A 26,058-nucleotide genomic window follows, 5' to 3' on the forward strand; every position below is an offset into this window, starting at 1 on the left:
ATATTAGGTACTTTTGTTTCGTATAGTGTCCCACATTAATTATTAATTAAATGTTGAAACATTCATAATTGTTGAATCGATTCGATACGACATACATTTCGAGTAAAGTGTCATTCAATAGAACTTGCTAACTATGTAAACAAACCGCCATACTAAAATTGACACTGAATGTCAATTTACTAGTAACTTTTGTTTACATAGTTAGCAAGTTCTATTGAATGACACTTTGGGTAATAGGTATGTACTATTACGACTAACACTTTTAATGACACTTTAATTCCCAACTTCGTTCGTTGAATAGTTACGTTTTGTATTCTAATCGACTTTTTATTTAACATAATGTATTTTCATTTATGCGTTATATGTCAGTGTATCCGATCCGATAATAAATAAGAACGCTGCATACTAAAGGGGCCCACTGATTACCAGTCCTGCGGACGATATCGGCCTGTCAGGTGATCGCAAAAGGTGACAGTTCCGAACAACTGACAGGCCGATATTGTCCGGCGGAGTGATAATCATTGGGCCCCTTATAAGAAAATCAAAACCTATCACATCTTTCATGTTTATAATTATACATTTAACGAAGATTTGCTCATATTTTTTCAAGAGGCGTTAATAATCCATTTTAACTTTTCAAATAATACTCAATCAAATACATTGTCTAACGATTGGAAAGAAATAATAAGTAAGTACTTGTTTATAAAAATGCTAAATTGTGGACGCTTAAAATGACATTTACCTACACACTGTGCAGAGCTGCAGAGTTAGGTTAGCCTGACTATACACTTTAAAGTCGTCCTAGTATACCTACACCTACAATACATACAATGGCGAATCGATACTCAATAAGTGATAGTTCGAATTGACGACATAGGAACTGCCACGTGTATTGACAATTAGACTGTCAACTCTATAGACCTGCTTAATTAACAAACGATCTAATGCCTCCAACTATCAACTAGATTTAGACATTATTCAAACAAGTTTAAGTTGAAATTGGAATGAGTTGACTGGAATATGGTGCGTTTTGTTATTGCTTGTTCAATAATCGGTACCTCGTTAGATATTTATGACGAGGAGGTTGTCGATATGTCGATTGATCGATTTATTTAAATAATGACTGATACGAGTGTTTTAATGATGCATTTTATTGCCTTTGTGCATACTTAAGCTGGCCTGCAAAACATATTTAATATTTGTTTCATAAAAAAATCATTTTTGCTTGTTACGAGTTTTTATCGCCGTCTAATCATTAAGTCAAAATGTTAATACATAATATTTATTTGTCACTGCTCCTTCAATCATGATCAAGAGGACATCAAATTAGGCATTATCGAATGTTATAAGATGGTTTTAATTTTGCTTCCACAGATGAATATACCTAATACACAATTAAGAACATGGTAAAACTAAATAAAAGCTTGTAATAAAAACGTATAAATGGATTCACTTCAACGTTGCTATTTAAGACCCCATTGCGTCCCCTTTTTATATTAGAATTATTCAATAGAGGGTTGAACTAAGCCCCGTATAAGCTGGCTACCAAAGGTAACACGAGCTTTGCAAAAAAAACTATTTCACGCTATGAATAAATATAAATCCCTGAAAGTATTGAAAACAAGAAAGTGATAAGCGAAAATGTGCTTTATGTTTTTGTAAAAGAGTCGTAAAAGACTGCAACAATAATAAGTAATATTTTCCTGTTTTTGTGTTCATGTTTTGTCGAGTTTGTAGCAGGATTTTGTTGTATTATGTCAATGATATTTTAATTTAATGTCACGTTTGTCATTTTATCACCTTGTCAGTACAGTAAGTTGAGTGGTATTGAGGCAGCTGACAATTGTCAGGAAAATGTGAAGCGGTATAATATTATCATGATTAAAGCTACTTATGCTACTTTGATGAATATTAACCTTTTTTTTAGAATAGAAGATATTTATTCAGAAAACGCTTAAATTTTTTTCAGAAACGCTTTTCGACGCCGTGTCAAACACAAAAGCTGTCTCTCAGACGCCACGTCATCGAAGTGTCAAAACTGAAATTGAACTTTATGCATATGCACCTAGGTCTATGTTGCTCTGTGGTCTATGACCGATTAATACGTCTTTGGCGTTGGACCTACGGTGCGTATATATCGGTCATTGGCGTCCAAAAGGTTAAGATTATGATTTGTCATATTGGGGTTTGTCATTGTTCGTCTTGCTTTGTTGTAGAATGTGAATATAATATATTATGTAGCCTACTAGTTTTTTTTATAATAGGGTACCTATATTCCTTATTTTTTATGCAATTGATTTTAATATTTCGGTAGTAATTACCCCTTATTTTTGAATCAATAGATATCTGCCTAATTTGGGTATATTTTTTATTTATGAAAACGCCCTCTTCTACGCTGCTACAATTACTAACAAGCTAAACACTACGTTCTCATATGTACAAACAGCCGCAAAAACACCCCGAGCGACGGATTAAGGGCCCCACTCCATTGTGAAAAAAATCTCATTGTCGAGACCTAATTACGCGCTTGAATGCCACCTTTTGACAGCCCTGTGACGCGCCCTGACGGATTTGTTATTGCGTGCACAACCCTAAACATATCGTGCATCCAAACGAGTTTGAACTTTATACGATCGAGATAAGTTTCATTTTGATTAGTAATTTTTATTTTCTATTCATAATTCTCTAAATGTCAACACAATCCAATGTCAATCTTAATGGTAAGTAATTTGGTTGTTTTTTGATTGATTTGTGAGTACTTCATACCTTAATAGGCTTGTTGTCGTATCGGGTCGATCTTGATTTGATCTCGCTAGTTCATAACTGTGGTTTATTTTTCTATTGTGCCGTGATTAGGCTGCTTACTATTGTCAAATGGAATTATACGGCAACCAAAATGAATACTCGAAATACATTTTTCGATTGGAATTATGTTTCAGTTAATTAAAAATGTTATAAAAAGGAGTGTAAAGAGCTCCATACATAGGGTAAGAGTTTTTTTTTAAGTAACTGAAACAGTATTAAAAACCAGACGCTTTAAATTATAAGTCTCATAAAAACAGTCCGCCGGACGATATCGGCCTGTCAGTTAGAACAAAAAGTTGACAGTTCCGAACAACTGACAGGCTGATATCGTCCGGCGGACTGGTAATCAGTGGGCCCCTTAAGAGTTGATTCGCTCAGAGGGGCTACCGCGAAAAACGAAATTCGAAAATTCCGGGGTTATTTGATATTTCTCTTTTACTCAAATGAAAGCGTAATTAGAGTGACAGAGAAAAATGCCCGCAATTTGCGAACTTCGATTTTCGCGGAAATAGCCCAGGTATCAAGTCAAACTATTGCTCAAGTTGTAAAATTTTCAAATAAATATCAAATTTTTTTTGGAACAGGATCAACATTTCCCGCAAAGACCATTTCAATGAATGAAAAGAAAAAACGGAGCAGCTGAAGTAGATTTACTGTACGAGGACAATTTTTCCATGGCTCTTTAGAAATTTTAGAATGTATTATTTTCAAAAACACGCCGATAAACGCTGTAATCGGAGCTAATAAAAGAAACATCTGTTTTGCGCAACTACCAAACAGTGGGGCAAATCTTATTTGTACACAACTAATCTAACAACAATGTGACAGCTTTACAAAACATAAAACACAGTAACTAACATACTATCGAATACCATATTCCGTCTTATTTTAATCGTTATAAAGTATAAAATTGCAGCAAAACATTTTTGTTAAAACGTCTTTTTCAATTTTATATTCCACCGTTCAGGCTGTCCGCAGCGCCGCAGCTTTGCATAAATACCAACTTAAATTTTGCCGTCCAAATTCAGCAAAACGACCTAATCTCTTTATTAAAAAAGTTGATAATCGAGTAAATAATTTAAATGGATGGTAATTTTAATGTGGTATGGACTGTGACAGTTGACAATAAGGTGTCGGATAACGTTAATTCGATTCGGTCAGGGATTAGATCACATCGTTTCATGTAGACCAGTTTATGTCTGATCTCTAGTTCTACATAATTGTTACGAATTGAGGGGTCATTTTAAACTAGCTCGTAGGTATTTGATGAAGTGCGTGTAGGATAACAATGGGAACAATGTGTCTATCTGATATTTTCCGGTTTAGTTGCGGGTTGTGGACGGACTCGATGGGGTGGCTATAGTGGCGTAATAATGTTGTGTGTCATTTAAAATTTCTTCCATGCTCATGAGCAGGCCGATTAGCAGTTAAACGTGTAAAGTAAAAACGGATGAAACTCTAAATAAAATTATAAGTATGCTTACGACTATCACGATTATGATTGCCTGTCAAATATCAAAAGTGTGACCAAAATAGGAATGATGCTAGTGTACCTATAGAAAGAACATGTATATGATCGTGTATATTATTTACTTTTGTAACAGTATATTCGAGGATATAATCACCCACCGCATCTCCTGAATAGGTATACAGCTTTCGTATTTTCCAGTGCGCTAAGTGTAAGGTAAGCGTCATTCCAGCCGTCACTTGCGCTTCGCCATCGAATCGCTTTGGAGAGACACAAAGCGATATCGTATATCTCTCTATTCCATATTAGTGTGACAATGACAGTTGCGTTTCGTTCGCTACGGAGCGTTAGCGATTGGAATGTTGTCTACGGGGCCTACTGGTACGAGATGAAGATGACATTGGCAGTGTCACCGTGTGTATGTCTGTAATCATATCAATAATCCTAACGACTGAAGATCTGTACGTACATAGTCCTAGCCATTCGTCAGCAGATAAGGGCTCAAGAGCGGCCCCTCCATCGACGCTAATGTATGCGCGGGAGACAAAAGAATGATCGCGTTGTGGGTAATTGATATCGCATACGATCTGCATGGATTATGCGCGATTATGCGGCGACACGACCCGAATCTGAGGTCGGGGTAGGGTTCCGTGGAAATATACTTTTTTTTTATAAATTGACTCGACACATCTTGCATAGAGCCATCCATATCTGAAACAGCTCCCAAGTCAAAGACTCAAAGTAAACTTCTCTGTGGGGGGGTCTTTAGTGGGAATTAATACAAAGGCTAGCTAACTATGTCAATAGGATCGTACAAATTACAATCAGTATAAAAATAGCGGCTAAGGGTCTGACTAAAGCCCGCGAGTTGCGAGTGCCGACTTGACTAACAAATTCAGCAAGGGACCATGTAGCCAGGGCCGCGTTTGACATGTGCTTTTAAACAATGCTGACGAGGATTTTGGTAATTGTTGATATTTTATGACCTGTACAATTTTATTTTGTAGCTTTGTAACTTTATAACGTCGAAAATGAGATTTTCGACGGAACCGCTTCCTCAAGCCTGTTTCAAGATTGGCTTCGTGTTTGCAAGTCAAATGCCTGCTATTAGCCGAGCAGCTCAGGAGTGATTTTATGGTAATCGTCGATTATCATGCCAAGCCGCCGGCCCCAATCATATTCGACATTTATACCACACAATTATTTTGTTTTCTTGTTTTTTTTTTGAAACGAGCAGGAAGGTAAGATTCGGTGGGGAAGGGATTAGTGATGGTTAAGACTTTGAATACTCTGCTTTAGTACTCGACTTAGTTATTAAGACTCTAATAATAGAGTTGAAACTAGAGTTATTTTAAATGTGTTAAAGAGCCGAGTCTTGTCAGAGAACTCTAAATAATTCTACAAAAAAACTCATGGTCTGCACATAAAATTCATGACTTAGGTACAGCCAAGGTGTTAAATATCGACACGGACAAAGCGGCTAAAATATGTACCTAATATACACTACCTTAAGGTCGTTTATAGTTATGCGTTTTTGGCACTTGCCAATATTTCATCAGAACGGGGTTAATCAGACGATAAATATGTTTACTTATAGAAGCCACTTTAATTGAAGACAAACGGTTGAGATTTAATTATAAGTCTAGAAGCTCATCTTTAGTTTTAAATTTAAATAAGCAAAACAAGTTCCCAACTTAACAACACTCTATATGCATCCGCAGCCTTCTGAAATCCCTTAAATATCAATAAAACCTTCCTTACAAAGTACCGAACCCTATGAATAACAAACACGGCAGCCCTTTCCGTAAGATTTTATTAAAGAGTGTTTTTTAAAACGCTCGAGGGCAGCCATTTTGAATTGCGCGTCGCCATTCTGTGTCAGTGAAAATTGTAAGTTATTGCGCGCGGAGTGGCAACACTGGCTAGGTACGCTTCTAACAGACTTTTAGGTGGCTTGGAAAAAAGGAGTTATTACTTCTGTCGGCCCGTTTTAGGTAAGGTACGGTTATGAGAACGGCTAGAATATGCATTTTAAATCGTGCTGCTGAACGTTTTATGTTTAGTTAAGACTTAGCTTTTTTTTCAGTAAAAATCACGGGAATTTTCATTGAAATTCGTCCAGAAATTTCAGGTTGTAACTATTTAGACTCGATAAGTATCTTCTTGCTACCAGGGCCCGATTTTGTTAAGCTAAAAGAAAAAAAAAGAAGTCTAAAGTTATACCGTTTAGATTCAGACCAGCACTATCAGCACTAGGTAGGTACTGCATCAGTATTGCAGCGCGACATTACTGCCGACTGCATTGCTGTCGCATAATATTAGTAGGTATGCTAAAAATCCGGGCAGCAACATCGATTTTGTACACCGCCAAACCAGCAATGTACAACCTCGTGCAACAATGTGCAATCTATATCATATAATATAAATGTTGCAAAAAAGGTAAAATATTGTAAAATTGTAACTTGAACTTTATAAATCTGAGTCCAGTGCGGTCACGCTCTTATTTGCCATTGTGGTATTAGAAAATAAATAAAAAGTAATACGTTTGACGAATAGGGTCAGTTTGAACCCTCTAGCCCATAACGCTAGAAACTTTCACGAACCATATGACCTAAGATTAGTTCCCCCCGACTTTTATGAATCTGTCCCGCGGCCGTTTCTCAGCTTAATGGCGCTGGGTCGCGATATTCCTGAATTATGGCCCGCAAATACACCCAAAAAATGCCTAGAATCCACTTTAAGAGTCTACTTCGGATAATTTGTTGGGAACATTTGGGGGCCGTGTTTTGGGGAGTTATCTATTTGGCCAGCGACTGTAAAGGTTTGGTAAGCATGCCATTTTCTTAATATTATGACCACGACGTGCTGTTAAAAAAGGGTCCATATTGGGTCGTATATTCAATAATAATTGATTGTCCTAATATAATGTTACGCATAAAACTCATTTCGCCTAATTGTTATTGTGATGAAAGTAAAAACATTTCTGAAAAATTATAAAAGAAACTTAACCTAAACTACCCTGTTCTACACAACCTACGCAAAATATTTTCGAAAATACTTTCTGTTTCAGCTAATTATGCGAAAAGAGTTTTATGCGTAACATTACATTAGGACAATCAATTATTATGCGACGAGATACGACCCCGTTAAAGAACCTTGACTTCATGATATAATGGGATAACACTGATAACAGGTATTTAGAGGGTTAAGTACAGCCTTTTTATGCTTTATGCCAACTGTAACGTGTTATAATTATAAGTGATATACGTGTCCTTCTGTAATTTTAATAATAAATAAATGACATGACATTCAAGGGCCTCTACGTGATGGATGTATATCCCTATGCAAGCCTATCAAAATACCGGGATTTATAAATATAGGTATATAAAAACTTTATTTCAAAACATTATCGTGACAAAAAAAAGGCCGGGAAATCCAAAATTAACGGGACAATCTTACACAAATCTACATAGTCCCACAGTAAGCTCAATAAGGCTTGTGTTGTGGATACAACACGACTCTAGGTATACATAATAGATCTTGGAGGATACAACTAAACGGAGTAGCCATTAACAGGCTTTCCCCTCTGTCGAAAATAGGCGGCCAACGGTCATACACAATGTATGGACTGACTTTTATCTGACATGGCTATTTTTACGTTACGCATACATTTGACGTTCCCCTCCCCCGCAAAAATCGGCAGACTGTTTTGTACAGAAAATTACAGACATGGCGTCTCCGTTTGATTATATCCTCCAAGTAATAGATAGATATAGATAAATACTTAAATACTACTAAAATACTTAAATATTTAATACTTAAATATTGAATAAATTAACATGTAATTTTAACTGAAGATTGTTTAATACCTATGGTTTACGTTTTAGTGTTGTGAATAAAGCTCATTTCGAGGCTTAACTCACCGCTCGGGCCCGAACTGCTCTTAACCGCATCATACTGGAGTCAGATGATGTCGATATATTTGCTGTTTACAGGAAACTGATAAGGTGCATAGGTAAATAATATGATGTTAAAATACGTCCCTGATCTCATTATTATAAGTTTATTTTGTTGTAAGTATAATTATTTTTTTGAATTTTAATATAATTATGTGATATACCACATAAGTGCTTTGGTGTTATACTGTTAATTTATGTGTAAAGTTTAATAAAAAAAAATTAAAGACTAACCCTTAAGACTATCGAGGATTAATGCCTCAAATGCGGCAAAGACGATTTCTTACATCCATACGCGTAAAACTTGGCGTAAAATAAATAAATACAATTTTCCAATATAGTCGAGTCTTCAAGACTTACGAGTCTTGAGGGCTCGAGTCTTTGAGCCTAAAAAGCGTTATTCACAACACTGTTGCCTTTTATTTCGCGTTCGCAAAGCAATATCCATCCAAAACAAAGAATTACTCAAGCATTAATAAATCAAACATTTTAATAACAACAGTTGGACATCAAAGGCTAATTGAAGGAAATGTTATTTTTAAAACATTAAAGAAGTAACGATGAGAGACGAGGGGTCCAAAATTAATTCTTGAGAGGTAACAATTTGTCTTGTGAGATTAAGAGTGCAAAAACTGGGGGCTTAATAGCTTAACTTTTCATCTGGTGAACGAATTAGCGAGGAGGGAGGGACTAAACAACACTTAGAATATAATAATGTTAAATAGGTACTCAATGTTGGCTACGTACTAAGTACTTAGTATATACTACTTATGGTGGTAATAGACCGTTTTTACTCAGCCTTAGTAATAAATAATTTGGACGACACGTACTTAATCATTTACAAACTTGTGTTTGACTACTACTATCGCTTTTATCAATCAAATGCTGTTCCTCTATCTGAGTAAAAGCTTCATGTCTGAAAAGCAGGACCACAGTTAACCCTTTACCGCATACGAAGCCATATATGTCGGATATGATATTGAACTCTATTGACAGCTATTAAAGTTCTAATTTCAACAATTAAGTCATTCTTAGGCGCATCACGCTTCAAGACTCCATTAGAATATGTCTCCTTTGTGCAATCAACATATAACAACTACTTTAAACTGTTTATACGACGACGGTTTCACTCACTTGAATTTTTAGTCGCTATTGGCGACATGTTTCGGGCCCTTCGGGGGTCCTTCCTCAGGCTCGAGTGCTCGCGGCGACTGCAACTCGTGCACTGATCGCGCCGCCCGCCTCGTCGCTCGTTCGCGCGCGCTGACAGGGGATCTGTTATTGTATTTTTCTTTGTGGTGCAATAAAGTGTATTTACTTACTTACTTTCTTTCCTCCTAATGTCCTAATTAGGAGGCAAACTGACATTTTATCACGGGTGGCGCCAGATGTCACTGTCTAATCACATACATTTTTTCAAATAAATTGTAAACATTCTCCGATTTCTTCAAAATAGTTCAATGTTGTGCGACAAATTGTGGAAATATAGGATATCCCACTTTTTTTCCCAAGGACCCGAAATGCATAAATCGGTGAGAAAAAGCTTTGAGTATCAAAAACTAAGGCAAATGACAAAGACCGTTTTTATAGGCTGCATTTTAATACTTTTATCTCCCTTGACCTGTATGTATGTCTGTTTCACACAAGCAATAAACGTTAATAACAATCTGTCACAATTATACTTGACGTTATCGGCGTTATTAACGCCGACACCTCTCGTTAATTTAACGGTTATTGTCTCGGTTAAAATTAACTGTTATTTGCACTTGTGATAACTGGCTTGATTAATTGCAAGTTTTGATGAATGTGTAACGGCCAGACTTGTCTGTGTTTCATTTAGTACGTATTATCTAATGAAGTACATTCCTTCCGTTCTCCTCCTCTTCTTTATTCCTTTTTTTTCTTTTTTTTTCTTTTTTTTTCTTTCTTCTTTTGCTGCCTGCAACACAGGAAAATCCTTGTTCAGGCATTTGTAAAACACTTTTCTCTAATAACAATTCTTAGTTTTTAAGAGCAACCACTGTACAATAAGGTACTTTATTCAAAAAAATATTTATATTTGTAATTTTGTAGGTATATATTCTTATCTAATGTTTAATTAGGTACTTAACCTAAGTTGACATTTAACGTTTACGCTAGCGACTGCGGCAACTCGATCGCAGTCTATCCCGCTCGCACTGATGTAGGATAGAGCGAATGCGATCGAGTTCACGCAGTCGCTACCGTAAATGTCAAAAGCCAATGGGGTTGGCAACTGTCAAAGGTTTACATAGATGGCGCCATCATAGCTTGCCCCTTTTTCTATGAGATTTGGCTGGCATCCAGACCAGCTATCATGCTCGTATTTTTATCACCTGTCATGCTATGCGCCACTTTCGCACTTACATATTTGTTAGAACGTGACAGCCATGGTGACAAATGATAAAGAGCCGGCCATCATAGCCCTACTGGGCATTAAAAAACAAAAATTTGACACAATTCTAGGGATTGACAGGGCAAGCTATGATGGCGGCTGGCGCCATCTGCTAAATACTTCGACCGGCCACCCCATTCATGCAATTCATGTGTCCTTCCTTCCAATCAAAAATACAAACCAAATCTCAAAGATCAAAATAAAATCAATTAGGTACGTCCTTATTGAATCATCCAGCGACGAGTAGAGTAGAGACGCCATTTGTAATCCCAATTACGGCCATCACCGCCACCGCCTGTAATAATGATAATTGATGACGAATTTTGCGAGCTTTTTGTGAAGACCGCCTGTATTTCTTTCGGACGCGTTTTCGTTGACGCACGTATTATAGTAAGTTGTTTGACGTCCAAATTTAATTTTAGACATATTATTTGCGATATTCTATTTTTTTCAAATAACTTCTTATATGTATATAGTAACAGCACCAGTCATGGGACATTTAAGAGGAAATTTGGAGTATTTGTGATATTTCCCTGATACCGGCAAAAGTTCTACCGCTTAGCGTGTTTAAAGATGAAAATCCTATCTATCTTTTATGTTTCAGGCGTGTTATATCAAAGATACTGCAATTAGTTTCCACATAATTTACAAATTAAAACTATGCCTTTTTTCTCCAGTCATGGACACCAAAGCTCCAGTAATGGTACCCTGGTAATGGACGTGGATCCAGTAATGGGCCCCCTATAATGGACATACCCTATCAGTATAAGATATTGGAACAGGGAATAAATTTTTGGCAAAAAACTAGTTATTAGTCATATTTGGTATAAGCTTTTATGTAAGAATGTATTTTTCTTTTCACAGCCAACTAATACTCATCAAGACAATTCTAACAAACCCAAACACAATAAGGTTGCGTTTATTACAGAGTTCCCATGGCCACCTCCTGTCTCCATCATGAGATCAGGTCCATGTTATCATAATATTGCATTGTCATCCGATTTGCTTACGTATCCAAAATTTCAACTCAATCGGAAATCCGAAAGTGGCTCAAATTCAACTTCCAAGATTTGAACCACACTAACTAACAGGCATGTTAAATAAAATTTTGTAAAAACGATATTAATTTTTTCTACTCCCGTACTTTTATTTGTCATTTAAAGGGTCGTGCACACACCTTTAAACCCCTCTCTTATAGTTGTCAAGACAAGTCTTTAGTCTATTCCCCAAAAAAGTATTTGTGCATACACGCAGTATCTTTTTGGCACTTTTACGATACTTCGTGTAATCACCACTTAAAAAATATTGTATGGAATACATTGTTGCCAACCTAATTTTAATTGTCATTTCTGCCAGATGAGTGAACCATAGACATGTTTTGGTCACATCATCATCATCATCATCATCAGTTTTCTTCTTTATAGGGCTTTATCTCCTAAACGGTGCGTCGTAGCGCAAAAATAATCAAATTTTCGTTCCCCTTTGAATCCCGTAAGTAATATTTAAAAAACATGAAAAACAAAAAAAAAATTATAAAAAAGAAAGAAAAATGTTTATGGGTTGTATCTCCTAAACCGTGCGTCGTAGCGCAAAAATAATAAAATGTTCATTCCTCTGTAAGAAACTCCTAATTAATATTTAAAAAAAAAACACAAAAGAGAAATAAATAAAAAACAAACAAAAAACTTTATAATGCTGTATCTCCTAAACCGTGCGTCGTAGCGCAAAAATAATAAAATGTTCATTCCTCTGTAAGAAACCCCTAATTAATATTATAAAAAAAAATAAAAAAAACAAAACAAAACTTTATAATACTGTATCTCCTAAACCGTGCGTCGTAGCGCAAAAATAATAAAATGTTCATTCCTCTGTAAGAAACTCCTAATTAATATTAAAAAAAAAAAACACAAAAGAGAAATAAATAAAAAACAAAAAAAAAACTTTATAATGCTGTATCTCCTAAACCGTGCGTCGTAGCGCAAAAATAATAAAATGTTCATTCCTCTGTAAGAAACCCCTAATTAATATTATAAAAAAAATAAAAAAAAACAAAACAAAACTTTATAATACTGTATCTCCTAAACCGTGCGTCGTAGCGCAAAAATAATCAAATTTTCGTTTCCCTTTGAAACCCCAAAGTAATATTTAAAAAAACACGAAAAACAAAACAAAATAAAAAAAAAAAGAAAGAAAAATGTTTATGGGTTACATCTCCTAAACCGTGCGTCGTAGCGCAAAAATAATAAAATGTTCATTCCTCTGTACGAAACCCCTAATTAATATTAAAAAAACAAAAAAAATATATATATATTTATAAGGCTGTATCTCCTAAACCGTGCGTCGTGGCGCAAAAATAATAAAATTTTCGTTCCCCTTAAGAATCCCACGCACTGAACAACCTATCACATTAGGATTTAGGACATTAAACAATCATCATCATCTATTCTTATTATTATTTCATTGCATTTCAAAGTAAGTGCTTGGTCGTAGAAAAAGTATTGTATGCAACGTTGTTTAACTGAGTCAAAAAATACTCGTGGCGTCTTTATTAACAATTTTCGGCTTCACGCCACTCGCCTTTTTTGACCCCTCTTAAACAACGGTTGCATAAAATACTATATCCGAAGTCCGAGAAGACTTCCTGACATAGTTCGTAACTACATTATACCTACTTCTGTATTATTTAAACATGAAATTACGCCATGGCAAGCATCATTATGTAAATTGTAAGTTATCCCATCATAGGAGGTATGCAGTTTTAGAGCTCCTATAATGGGATTGGGCAAAATACCATTATTTTTTATACATATCTAGAGACACAAAATAGTGTGTTGTATACCTTATTTCATGGTAAATGCAATTAACAAAACACATTCTAGTTTACACCAAGTTATAATTAATTACAATTTAATATATGAACTCACCTCTCTTAGCGAAGTTGTTAAGAATTCTTACTAGTTATATTTTTCGGTGACACGACAACTTTTGGGTTGACGCCAATTTCTTAAAAAGTAACCGAAATTAATAAAAAATCAAACTTAAACAGCTCTATGACTCTTATTTATGGTAAAATATTGCCAGTGTTCATAAACTACTTTTAGATACTTATTTTAGAGGATTTGTGGTTTTATGTCCCATTACCGGTTCCACGTCCATTATAGGGTCCATTACATTACATACTACGTTGATGCAGACAATCCTTCAGTCAGCCTAATTACTCGTAGTACCTAAGCGGTCACTGTCACTTACGGACGACTCCAACTTCAGGAGGTGTTACATACGTATACGTGTCTCCAATCTTTTAAACACCTATACTAATCCCTTTTTTTAAGATCACAATAGATGTAGGTAGTAGTTGGAAAACCTTGGTAAGTATCGGGAGCGATCAATCATCTATTACTTTGAAACCGTTGAAATTAAAAATATTGTTAAGCTCGAATCAGCCTAATATTTTTAGCAAGCCATTTAAACACGGATTGTTTTTCTTCGAGTAAATGCCCATATTTACCTTGCCAGTGGAAACGTGCTACGCCTGCCGCCATATTTCTTCATAACACGGCCCTGTTTAATTTGTAAATCGCTTGACAACTGATTAAAACTCTTCTAAAAATCCGCAACGCGAGGGTCGCGTCTACCCATTTTTCTTCATTGGAATATTAAATATTTTAAGCTGTATATTACATTTAAACCGGGGTTCGGTACATTTTTCGGTTGATTTTGTAGTTTTGTACTGCTTGCCGAATTTCATTATACCAAACGTTTGTTTGTTATTATTTGATGTTGGAAACGTTGGAAGTCTTTTATTCAGTGTAGGTACTAAATACTTATACAGAATAAACAAATAGGTACAAACACAAACTTATCTCTTCCAGTTTTCCCTTCTTTAAGGTACCTATCTAAAATCTCCATAAGTAACTCTCATGAACCAAAATTAGGTAGTCAGCAATTAAAGAGATTTGCTCCTTCCGCTCTACCGACCTTCTGTGAGTGGAGTATGTGTGCAACCCAAGAGTTAGAAACGACGAGAGATTATGTAGACGGTCTTACCTGATAGACGGTCCTCGCCACATTGACCTTATCTAAAGTATTTTTAAACGAGTGCAGCGCCATATGCGTTAAGTTTGCGTGTTAAAAGATAAATAATACTTACCATGCTAAGAAACCTGCGGATCCCCAATACGTGAAAGAAAAGTGAATAACAAGCACCGTTAATTTGCGCTTCGACGGCACGTCAGGGTTTTGATGGCGACAGCTGGTAATGAATGAACTTTGAAGAAAATTCAGATCCGATGAAAATAAAGTCCTTTTTTTATTCGCAAGAGCTGAAGAAATAAAATTGTTGGGGAAAATTTTAAAAGGATGCGTTATTAATCTGTGTGTGTTTGTGTTTAAAGTAATAGGAGAAAAGTACTAGATTTAATGTTCCTTTATAAATTAGTTAATAGCATGTTAATAGTAAGGGGCTGGATTGTCCAGAATTGTTAAGTAAGATTTAAATAACTATTCCTGCTAAGCTACCTCGTCCTGGTTTGTATAAACTGTTTAGCATTCCATTTGGGAAAACAAATTTAGGTCATAATTCTGCTCTTTTAAGAATGGCAAAATTATACAATCATATCCCAGGCTCTGCGGGAGTTGACATATTTAACGATAGACCTGAACAGTTTAAACGGAAGGTTATACATTCTACGACTCTTCTCTCTCCGCACAGGCTCCATTTAACTATATTATATGTATAAGTATTATATACTGTAGTTAACAATTGTCATCGACTAAAGTATTTAACATCATCCTAATTTGTCAAGCATTAGTAAAGTCAATGTAATGTACTGGTACTCATATAACCATAGGTAAGTTTAAGTTTACTGCATGTGTACACAGGTACAAGACACTTACATAAGTTGTGGTTACCTATAATTAGAGAAGCATCAGTCTTGATTGTTGAATAGATTGTAAGATGTAATCTGTTGGTAATCCTAAATAAAGAAAATAAAAAGTAAAATAAACAGTACACAGATTTTAAATCAAAAGTTGTCTCATGTGGAAAATATTTGTGCAAAAGTTAGAAAAAAGAACATCCTTATACGTTTTAGGGTTCAATCAGAAAATTTGGTTACCTTATGTATTAAATAATCCTTAAAGTACTGCCCGGATTTTTACATTGCGACTTGCGAAAGCAACGCAGTCGGCATTAATATCGCGCTGCAGTACTATAGTACAGGGGTCACCAATTAGTTTCTCTTTGATTTATTAACAAAAAAATAGGTCGGCTGTCCGGATGTGGACCGCGGTCCGCCATGTGGTGACCCCTGCTATAGTACATATAAGTAGTAACTAGTAATGCTGGTGTAGTTCGAATCCGAACAGTTAATCCGAACCTTTAATGTTCAATCAACATGTCTAGTTGTCTATAGGAGAGAAATTAACCTAATTGCTTTGTATAATCCGGATAGTGGCCGGATATCTATTGTTTGGGCATAATATATCTAGAACATCTAGGTTACACGCAGAATCACATAAAGGGATGCCTTTGTCTAAGTCTTTGTTGTGCAGATGTGCCTCTGCCTCTAGTTACGATTTTTAAATTTGATGATCTAGTCGAATTATCGAATTATTTGAATCCCATCTGTTATTTTCGTTTGTAAGATTCATCTTGACCAAAACGTGTCAGCGTCTGTTTTCCACATCATTATTGTCTGTCGCGAACCATTAAGTATCTCGCATAAGTACTTATGTAAGTACCTCTTTAACATTGACCTTGAGTTCGTAAAATTTGCGCTTTAAACTAATGAGTCTTGCAATTTTTATTCTAACTGCAGCTGACGAGAGCGAAGCATCTTAGTTAGTCGTACATTAGAAACAATAAGTGTAAAATATGGAAATGCCTAAGAAAGATGTCGAAATAAGTGGGGATAGTGAAGACTATCTCGAGAAGACGATTGGTGCTTTTGGTGCGTGGCAGGCCAAAGTATGCATCCTTGCTTCTTTGACGAGATTTCTCGCCATGTGGAACATGTTAAACATAATGTTCCTGACATATGACAACCGCTTCACTTGTGTTGAATTCGACGGGTCTCAATTAGTGAATGTTACCCCTTCAACGTGCTATGATAACTGTGTCCAGTATGAGTTTGAAAAAGGGCTTTTTGTAAAAGGTTTCGTGGAGGAGTTTGGACTGATTTGTGAAAAAGCCTGGTTGGCCAGTTTTACGCAAACTGTACTTATGTTTGGCTTGCTGTTCGGTGTTTGGTTGTTTGGATGGATCTCAGACAGGTAATGTGAATTCATGTAATTACATTTTACGTACTTCTGCTGCATTCCGCTCTAACTTTACCTCTTCTTGTCTAATCTTATGTGATAACAAAAAATAAATAAATTCTGTCTGACATAATGATTTTGCAGAAAAAACCTAAGTGAGGAATTTCGATGAAGATGTACGATTTATGTACGTAGATAGGTACTAAAAATTTAGAAATGTAAACTTTTAGAGGTGGCAAGATATTGGCAAAATTATCTACTTATATGATCCCTTCACACGATAAGAAGAAGAATGTAAAACTGAGTTGTTTATGAATTCTCGAGAGCTCCTCTTAACGCGGGTGTTTAATTTTTACTAGTTTGTGCCTGCGATTTCATCTATGTGGTGATGATTGCCGTGAAATAAAAGTAAAAACTAATGTCCTTTCCCCGGGATTCAAACTACGAGTATCTCCATACGAAATTCCATCTAATTCGATTCAGCTGTTTACGCGTGAAGAGGTAGCAGACAGACAAAATCAGAATTACTATCACTTTTATAATAGGAATTAAGGGATAGTTCCTGACGTTAACAATAAACACTTTTCTTTACATTTGCTTATTCTATTTTATTGACTCCTTTTAATTCATTTCTTATTGTGATTGAGCATGTTTAAGATAAAAGGTAGATATTTACATCAATGTAGATATGTGCATGTTTAAGATAAAATGTATATTTTAATATATACTTGAATAAATTGATTTTTATCTTTATCTTATCTTTATCTTTATTTTCAGATTCGGCCGCAGCCGAGCTATAATGTCCTCAGCTTGCCTCGTGGTGGTCCTCATGTTTGGTTCCAGCTTCGCGCCCGGCTACTGGACGTTCTGCGCCCTGCGGTTCCTCGTGGGCGTGGCCACGGGCGGGCAGATGATTGTCGCCATTGTGATAGTTCTGGAGGTGGTTGGCGCTCGACATCGAGAGCTTGCAGGTTTATCCATATAATTTTAATAATACCTGTATATAAATATAATCTAGAATGAATTAACGTTTTTTTAACGGTCGTTGAAGTTGGACAACTTTTTTTTATCTACATTCAAGAGCTGATTTTGAATTTCTTGCGACTGCGTTTAATTTATCTTCTTGTGTCAAAATGGTGGCAACAAACAGTCAATCAATCAATTCAGTAGTTATTAATTAGTCTCTCTAGTTAATTAGATTTAACTTAAATAAATATGGTATTGGGTTTAACTATTTTGTTAATTTTTGCGTACCGTCAAGTTATAATTAACGAATTTAACAAAAAGTCTTGTACAGGCGCATGTATTTTCTGTTATCTTCCTTTATGAAAATATTAGAATTCTACAAACTAACGCATTATTTGAAGTTAATTAGATTAAACTCATAAAATTAAATGTACTAGCTGTTTTTAGGGATGTGTGAGGATACGTTATGACTGATGTGTTTTTAAGAACCAATAGAATCACTGCACGCTGAGCGAGGAAAACAAATGAAGTGATTGTATTAGTTCATAACAAACACATCCCTACCAACGCATCGTCGCACATATCTGTCAAAACGCAGCCTTATCATTTTGTTTATTCTTTCGACTCTCACAGTAAACGCTAAAATCTTTTCTTCGTACAGGTTCCTGTATTTCCCTGCCCGACGGTATCGCCGAAGCTTCCCTGGTTGCTTTCGCCAAATTCTCTCCTACCTGGAGGATTTACCTGCTGTCCATTAGCGCTGTATCAGCTTTTTTAATGCTCATGCAGATGTTGCTGCCGGAGTCCCCAAGATGGCTGATGTCGACGGGACAAGCTGATAAAGCAAGGATAATTATGACGAAGGCCGTTGCGTGGTACTTAATGTTTCTTGTTTTATAGAGGTTCTTTTAATGGCGATGTTACCTCCTCGAGTGTTTGAAAATAAAAATAGGTCAAAAACATTTTAGAAAAAGTGTGGACAAATCAATAAAATGTATAATTAGTAATGCGTGGTGGGACCGACAATCCAAATATGTGGGTTCTAGTTCCACTATAGTCAGAGTTAATCACAGTTAATTTTTAATTGTGATTGACATCTGAAAATGCAATTTATAACAATAAAAGTTTATGAGACTGGTACATAGTTATATAATAATAATTATTATGATTTTCTTATTCGAGTCTAAAGTACTGAAAAAATGTATTCAAGCAAGCCTAAAAATGTACTTTAGATTTCCTTAACTTTGTTATGTCAACAGTAAAGAAGCGAACGATTAAGTATACCTACTATAAAATGTGTATCACCCAAAGATGTCATAAACATATTGGGAGGACTTATATTCAAATGTATTAATGAATGAAATGATGTATTTCAGTAACAATTTGAATGCTGCTGCAATAGAAGAAAATATTAATAGAAAAATGTTAACAGAATCAAAGGAGAAAAATAATACAACGACTACGTATTTAGATTTGTTCAAGTCAAAGAAAATATCGATTAGAACACTAGCAGTAATTTTCATATGGGTCACCCACGGAATGTGCTTCTTTGGCATCAACCAGTACTGTACGTTTTTGGGCTCCAATGTGTTTCTCTCCGTGATAGTTATGGGCTTTATTCAGGTAATGATATTATCAATCCAGTAGAGGCTTAGAGCATATAACCAAACGGAGACGCCTTGTCTGTAAATTTCTGTACAAAACAGTCCGCCGATTTTTGCGGGGGAGGGGCACGTCAAATGTATGCGTTACGTCAAAATAGCCATGTCAGATAAACGTCAGTCCATACATTGTGTATGACCATTGGCCGCCTATTTTCGACAGAGGGGAACGCCTGTTAATGGCTACTCCGTTTGGTTATATCCTCTAAGAATAGAGGTGATTTTCTAGACATGAAAGAATTTAAAACATTTTCTTTTATTTCAGTTACCCGCCTGCTTCGTCGCAACATGGCTGAACAAAGTTTATGGCAGGAAAGTAACTATGATAAGCAATCTAGGGATTACTGGTGTAACAATGTTACTGCTGATCTTTACTCAAAAGGATCACTGGGCTGCATTAACTTTGGGAATCATCGGACTATGGGCAGTTAATATTACTTTCAACGTCTCCTACGTATGGGTCTCTGAATTGTTCCCTACTCCATTAAGGAACATGGCTTATGGTATGGGGTCTTCGGGAGCTAAGGTCGGAGCTATGATGGCGCCTTTCATAGCAAATCTCGGTCCTCATTGGATGCCATCTTTAATATTCTCCACAATATCATTTTTATGTGTGGGCGCTTGTTATGTTTTGCCAGAAACTAAGGGGAAAAACTTACAAGACGATATTAGTCATACAGATTAATTAAAATCTAACCAGTAAATCCTTAAATGTATATTTAAAGTGTAATCATAGGATTTAAATCATTAATTAAGTTAAATACAATGAATATAATAAATTAATATGAATATTAACAATCTTAAACAGATAGGTAGTTAAGATCAAAATATAGAGAATGCGTAATTGGACAATAAGGAAAACTAATATTAAATTAATTTTACATAGGTACTTACCCGAATCAAGATGTACTCACTGCGAATAATTAATTAAGTAACGTGACAGGTTTAAAAAATATTCAACCAATGCAGTATGTTTACAAAATAAATTGTTACCTATGCATTAGTTCTAAATACTTTTTCGCCCTGTATGTCGTTACGTGAATGCTGAAGGTTTTTTATAAGAATTAGAAATTAATCAGGAAGGACACTCTCTCCTCTCTTAATAAATGAAACACTACATATTATCATGCTGTATATTAATTACTTGTGTTAATTGTATTAAATGGTACACACAGAACACATACAATGACCTCGATGTAAATGTAAAAAGTTGTTTTATAGATACACTGCGGTCCCGTATTGTTTGTAAAAATATATCGATTAAGTATAAACGCACAATTATATCATTAAATTTCTGACACAGTTGAGTTTTTCTTATGCGGGACCTGCCGCATCTAGTATAAAATACATATATGCGTCTGTAAAATACTTCAGTCGATTTAAAATCCTGAGTTTATCTTGTCAAGTGAAAGATAAATTTTTAAAACAAATAACTATGCAAATTTATGCATCGGCGGTAAAACAAAAGTGTTCCTTTGTGTTTTAATGTTGTGAGTCGCGCTTTCCCGATCGGTATTGTTTATATATTAAATACTTCGATTACGCACCTACTTTACTTGAAATCCGTGAAATAAATATATATTGGTGAGCCAATGAATAAAGCTTAGTCCATAATAGGATAAGTGTGAAATTGTGAATCATGGAGGTTGATAAGCTATGCAATGAAGAACAAGATGAAATTGGAGGCAATGAAAACGATGAAGACTATCTAGTGAAAACTATAGGTGCTTTTGGCGCATGGCAAGCCAAAGTCTGCATCCTCGCCATGTTGACGAGATTTCTGGCTATGTGGAACATGTTGAACATAATGTTCCTGACTTATGACAACAAGTTCATATGTGTGAAATTCAATGGGACACGTCTTAACGTATCAGCGTCAACATGTTACGATAACTGTGTTGAGTACGAATTTGAAGAAGGCATTTTCGTCAAAAGTTTTGTGTCGGAGTTTGAGCTGATCTGTGAAAAGGCCTGGATGTCTAGTTTTACGCAAACGATATTGATGTTCGGCTTGCTGTTCGGAGTTTATTTGTTTGGATGGCTTTCTGACAGGTAAATTATTCAAATTTTGATAAAATATGTGCTCTACCCAAGTATGTACGCTAAACAATAGGCAGAGTATGAAAATAATTGATCTTACTGTGCAATAGTTTCGTTGGGTTTGTTTGTTATGTGACCTTTTTTCTCTCTTTTATTTCATATATTTCTTATTCAAATTTTACTTAAATTGTTAGTACCTACTCAATATAAATACAATTTGATATTTTTAATTTTTTAATATCGACTTTGAATCATTTTTATCTTTACGGGATTAACTTTCTAACGACGTTTCAGATTTGGACGTCGCAAAGCGATATTTTCCTCCGCGTTTCTCGTGGTGGTTCTGATGGTGGCTTCCAGCTTCGCCCCCGATTACTGGACGTTCTGTAGCCTTCGCTTCTTTACCGGCGTTGCTACGGGCGGAGTGCTTATCGTGAGCATCGTCATTGTACTTGAGGTGGTGGGCCCTCAACATAGGGAAGCCGCAGGTTTGTGTTTTTAACAAAGCAAATATATAACGTGCCATTCCTTCCGTGCTAACCCATTATAGCATGCAATAAATACGCAAGTAAGTAAGTATAACGGGTTAGCACTGATTGAATAGCACGGAAGCTGTTAAATAATTACCCACAAGAGATACATAAAACAACTAGAATCGGACCAAATGCTGGCTTGGTATGGAAATGCTAACACAAAGTGTGAAAATGGAAATGTTATCACAATAAATAAGAGTTTTATAATGTCACTTTATACTTTGTTCTGTCAAAGTCTGACGGACGGACTCTTAGTCTTCCACTAGTCCGTAGTTAACCATATAACTTCTTATCAACCTTTTAAATTGGTAGACCTATTTGAACGTACTCAAATCTTGTCTTACTTGCAGGCTGCGGAATCAACTTGCCAGACGGTCTGGCCGAGGCCTCCCTAGTCTCCTTCGTCCAGTTTTCGCCAACCTGGAGAATATACCTGCTCTCCATGAGCGGTGCGTCTGCCCTCATCATGGTCTTCCTAGTCTTGCTGCCTGAATCACCGCGGTGGCTGATGGCTACAGGACGCTTGGATGAAGCGAAGGCATTGATGATGAAGGCGGCTAAATGGTGAGATTTGTAAGGAAAATGGTGAGAATTTTTCCTTAAATTTTGTACAAACATTGCTTTAAGTATTAACATGAGACGGCTCCAATCTTATAACAGATAAGTCAGGATAATTAATAATAAATCAAAATGGAGGTGGCAATACCCGATGAGCTACTAATTGCATATATTATTAATTTCTAATTTTTACAATGGAATTTAACTAAATTGAGATGATGCATATGACCGTTAGCGAGATAAAATTGTAGGTAAAAGACAAGAAAAATTTATAATTGCAGGTATTTTTCTTTATGAAACTATTTTATTCTAGTAATAACCTGGATCTTGCGACCACAGAAGAAAACATAAACAGTATTCTTCCAAGAGAATCCAAAGAAATTAAAACCACAACATATTGCGACCTGTTCAAAACGAAGAAGCTGTTCACTAGAACACTGTGTTCTGCGCTGGTGTGGATGATAGCTGGGATGGGGTACTTCGGCATCACGCAATACTGCACGTTCTTGGGGACGAATGTGTTTGTCTCTGTTGTTATTATGGGGTTGATGCAGGTCAGAGTGTGAAAAATTTATTTATTTTAATTTTATGACACGATACAATACGATTGTACAAATGGGGATTTAATTTAAATGAAAAGAGAGTTGTCTGATGAAGGTCTTAAAAAGGAAAAGCAAATTTAAATGCATTTGCTTAGCATTAAAATCACCGATCACCCAAGGGATATTTAGTTGAGTAACTTGGTAGCTTGGTACCTACCCACTTGGTAGTGACTGTGCCGCCGAAACTGATGATCTAGGGTTAGGATGTCGGTAAAGTGATTTTTTGTGTGACGAGCGAGGATATTTTATTTTGTTCCTGACTTATGAATGTTTACTAGGCATCTGAGTATTCTAATAGATAACTGTCAACTGTTTATTTCAGATACCTGGTGCTTTCATAGCAACCTGGCTGAACAAAGTTTACGGCAGAAAAGCAACTATTATAAGCAATCTATCCATCACTGGCCTCACCATGTTTCTTCTGATCTTCGCTTCTCCTGACCACTGGGCCGCTCTGACATTAGGAATCGTCGGCCTCTGGGCTGTGACCATAACCTTCAACATTCTTTATGTATACGTGTCGGAATTATTCCCTACTCCTTTAAGGAACATGGGTTACGGTGTGAGCTCGTCAGGGGCCAAGATTGGAGCAATGGTGGCTCCTTTTATAGCAAATCTTAGCCCCCATTGGATACCGTCGTTAATATTCTCTGTATTGTCCTTTTTGGGGGCAGGCGTCTGTTGCGCATTACCGGAAACTAAAGGAAGGGCGTTGGAAGATGAATTAGGTCATGTGGATTGACAATTAATTAAGACAAAAGTTTATTAGCTCAATATCACAATTAAATCAAATTAAGAAAATAATTTGCGTATAAGTTGAATTTTTTACTTGTTGTGACTGAAATGTCACTTAGTTTTTATTAATTAAGCCTTAAAGGAGTAAAAATATAAGCACACCCTTAGTATGTGATTGAAGTCTGGCCACTACGAAGCGCAACAAAATATAAACAAAAAGACTTAGTAAATAACTTCAAAAATGTATTAAGGATGACTCACGCTAGACCGGGCCGGGCCCAGGCCGGAGCTTCCGGCGCGTCGTTTTCTATGGAAAACACCACGTGATCACCTATAGGTAAGTAATAGTGTCATAAAATACGCGGTTATCTTTGATTTGGACTTAGAGCCCGATTAGGATTTTGAACTAGATATCTATTAGACATCACCAAGATATGTCAGTGTCAAACAAGTTTCAAAAGTGACGTTTTTGTTTGAAGAATTGACACTTTTGACACTTCTTTGACACTGACATATCCAATCCATTTCGTTTACGTTCGTTCGGATATCTAATATTTGACGTATCTTAAAATAAATAAATATGTAAATATAATGTAGTTAGTTAGTTAATAAGTTTGTGTTTGTGTACCTACTAACATTAGTTGTAAGATTAAAATGTGTCACTAACGAAATTGATCCTTTGTTGGTCTTAAATAAATTTAATTTTAATTTTAACTTTAACGTTCGATTATGGCTGTTATTTATTATTACTAAACCGTATTGTTATTGTGATAAATAGTCAAGTTATGATGCAAGTCAAGGGCACTCATCTCTCGTTATCAATATGACCCGACTCCGTACAATTACTACCAGAGAGATAACAGAGTTGTGTCTAGAGTTACCAGTTCAATATAAATATTTTGCAGGCCCAAAAATGGGTGAATCAACTTTCAGAACACTGATTTCGTGTCCCTAGACTCGAAAAGAAAAATCAATTTTTCTAAAACAAAGATTATTAGATAGGTACATAAGTATTTAATACTTACACAATAAATTAACAACTTGATCAGATAAAAGTTACATCTTGTACGGTAACGCAGCAGAAAAAAGACAAAAATGGTGTGTCAAAAATGGATTTTTGTATGACAACAAACTTTTTTCTGTTGCGTTACCGTGCAAAATGTTACTTTTATCTGACCAAGCTGTTAATTTTAATGTGATCATTAAATACTTATGGATCTAATAATGACCGTGTCAAACAAAAAAGTAAAAAAATCAACATGGTTTTTGAACAATTAATTTTTATTTTAAGTCTAGGGACACGAAATCAGTGTTCTAAAAGTTGATTCACCCAAATACGACTTTTTTATATTGCGAAACATATACATAGTTGATAAAATTATTGGCGGCGTTTGTGTATCAACGCTAAAGCATAATATTTTGAAGATAATCCGTTTTATTTTGGTTAAATGATTGTAGTTTTATTGTTTAGTGATATTTTGTTAAATACCTTAATTAAGAAAAATATTCCTATAAATTTTTGACAACGTATTTTTGGGCCACCTGTAGAAAAGATGCAATAGGTAACTATAAATACTTAGTATAAATCTAATCGAACTAAATACTTAAGTAACTCGAATAAAGGATGACTCACGCTAGACCGGGCTGGGGCCGGGCCGGAGCTTCCGGCGCTTCGTTTTGTATGGAAAGCACCACGGGATCACCGATCAGCCATCATAGAATGAGATGTCGGATGCCCCGGCCCGGGCCCGGCCCGTTCTAGCGTGAGTCATCCTTAAAGCTTTTCCAGATATGTTTTAAAACTTGTTATTTAGATAACGACATGCCTCAACGCGAACGCCTAACATTTGTCATAACATAAATTACACTTGAACCAACTGAAACGAGATTACATCAACAACGTTATTTATAGTCACGCCATTATCAGCCTATTTAGATAGGCGAAGGTCAAGGGACAGAGAATTTATGGCGAGAAATATTGATAGATAACACATAACCGCCGCCGATCTAGATAAGTGCCACGAAAACACTATGTTAAGAGGAGAGTCGAGGACCGCTACTCC

The 26,058-nt window shown here is 35.8% G+C and overlaps 3 protein-coding genes across 3 annotated transcripts; all 3 read left to right on the forward strand.

Annotated features, from left to right (window-relative positions):
* The first annotated feature begins 16,523 nt into the window (after window positions 1–16,523).
* Window positions 16,524–18,766, forward strand: LOC134649791 (organic cation transporter protein-like). The gene is made up of 3 exons (XM_063504619.1): window positions 16,524–16,915; window positions 17,678–17,871; window positions 18,528–18,766. The coding sequence occupies exons 1-3, from the start codon at window positions 16,524–16,526 to the stop codon at window positions 18,764–18,766; spliced, it is 825 nt and encodes a 274-aa protein (XP_063360689.1).
* A 511-nt stretch (window positions 18,767–19,277) lies between these two features.
* On the forward strand, window positions 19,278–20,217 carry LOC134649898 (solute carrier family 22 member 13-like). Its single transcript, XM_063504731.1, has 2 exons — window positions 19,278–19,489; window positions 19,793–20,217. Exons 1-2 carry the CDS (start codon window positions 19,289–19,291, stop codon window positions 20,210–20,212), a joined length of 621 nt encoding a protein of 206 aa, XP_063360801.1. The 5' UTR covers window positions 19,278–19,288; the 3' UTR covers window positions 20,213–20,217.
* Window positions 20,218–21,166: 949 nt separating this feature from the next.
* LOC134649792 (organic cation transporter protein-like) lies at window positions 21,167–24,031 on the forward strand. Its single transcript, XM_063504620.1, has 5 exons — window positions 21,167–21,579; window positions 21,862–22,055; window positions 22,451–22,664; window positions 22,972–23,212; window positions 23,583–24,031. Exons 1-5 carry the CDS (start codon window positions 21,167–21,169, stop codon window positions 24,000–24,002), a joined length of 1,482 nt encoding a protein of 493 aa, XP_063360690.1. The 3' UTR covers window positions 24,003–24,031.
* The last annotated feature ends 2,027 nt before the right edge of the window (window positions 24,032–26,058 follow it).

This window comes from Cydia amplana, chromosome 7 (assembly GCF_948474715.1).
Source record: "Cydia amplana chromosome 7, ilCydAmpl1.1, whole genome shotgun sequence".
In the NCBI taxonomy this organism is placed as follows: domain Eukaryota; kingdom Metazoa; phylum Arthropoda; class Insecta; order Lepidoptera; family Tortricidae; genus Cydia; species Cydia amplana.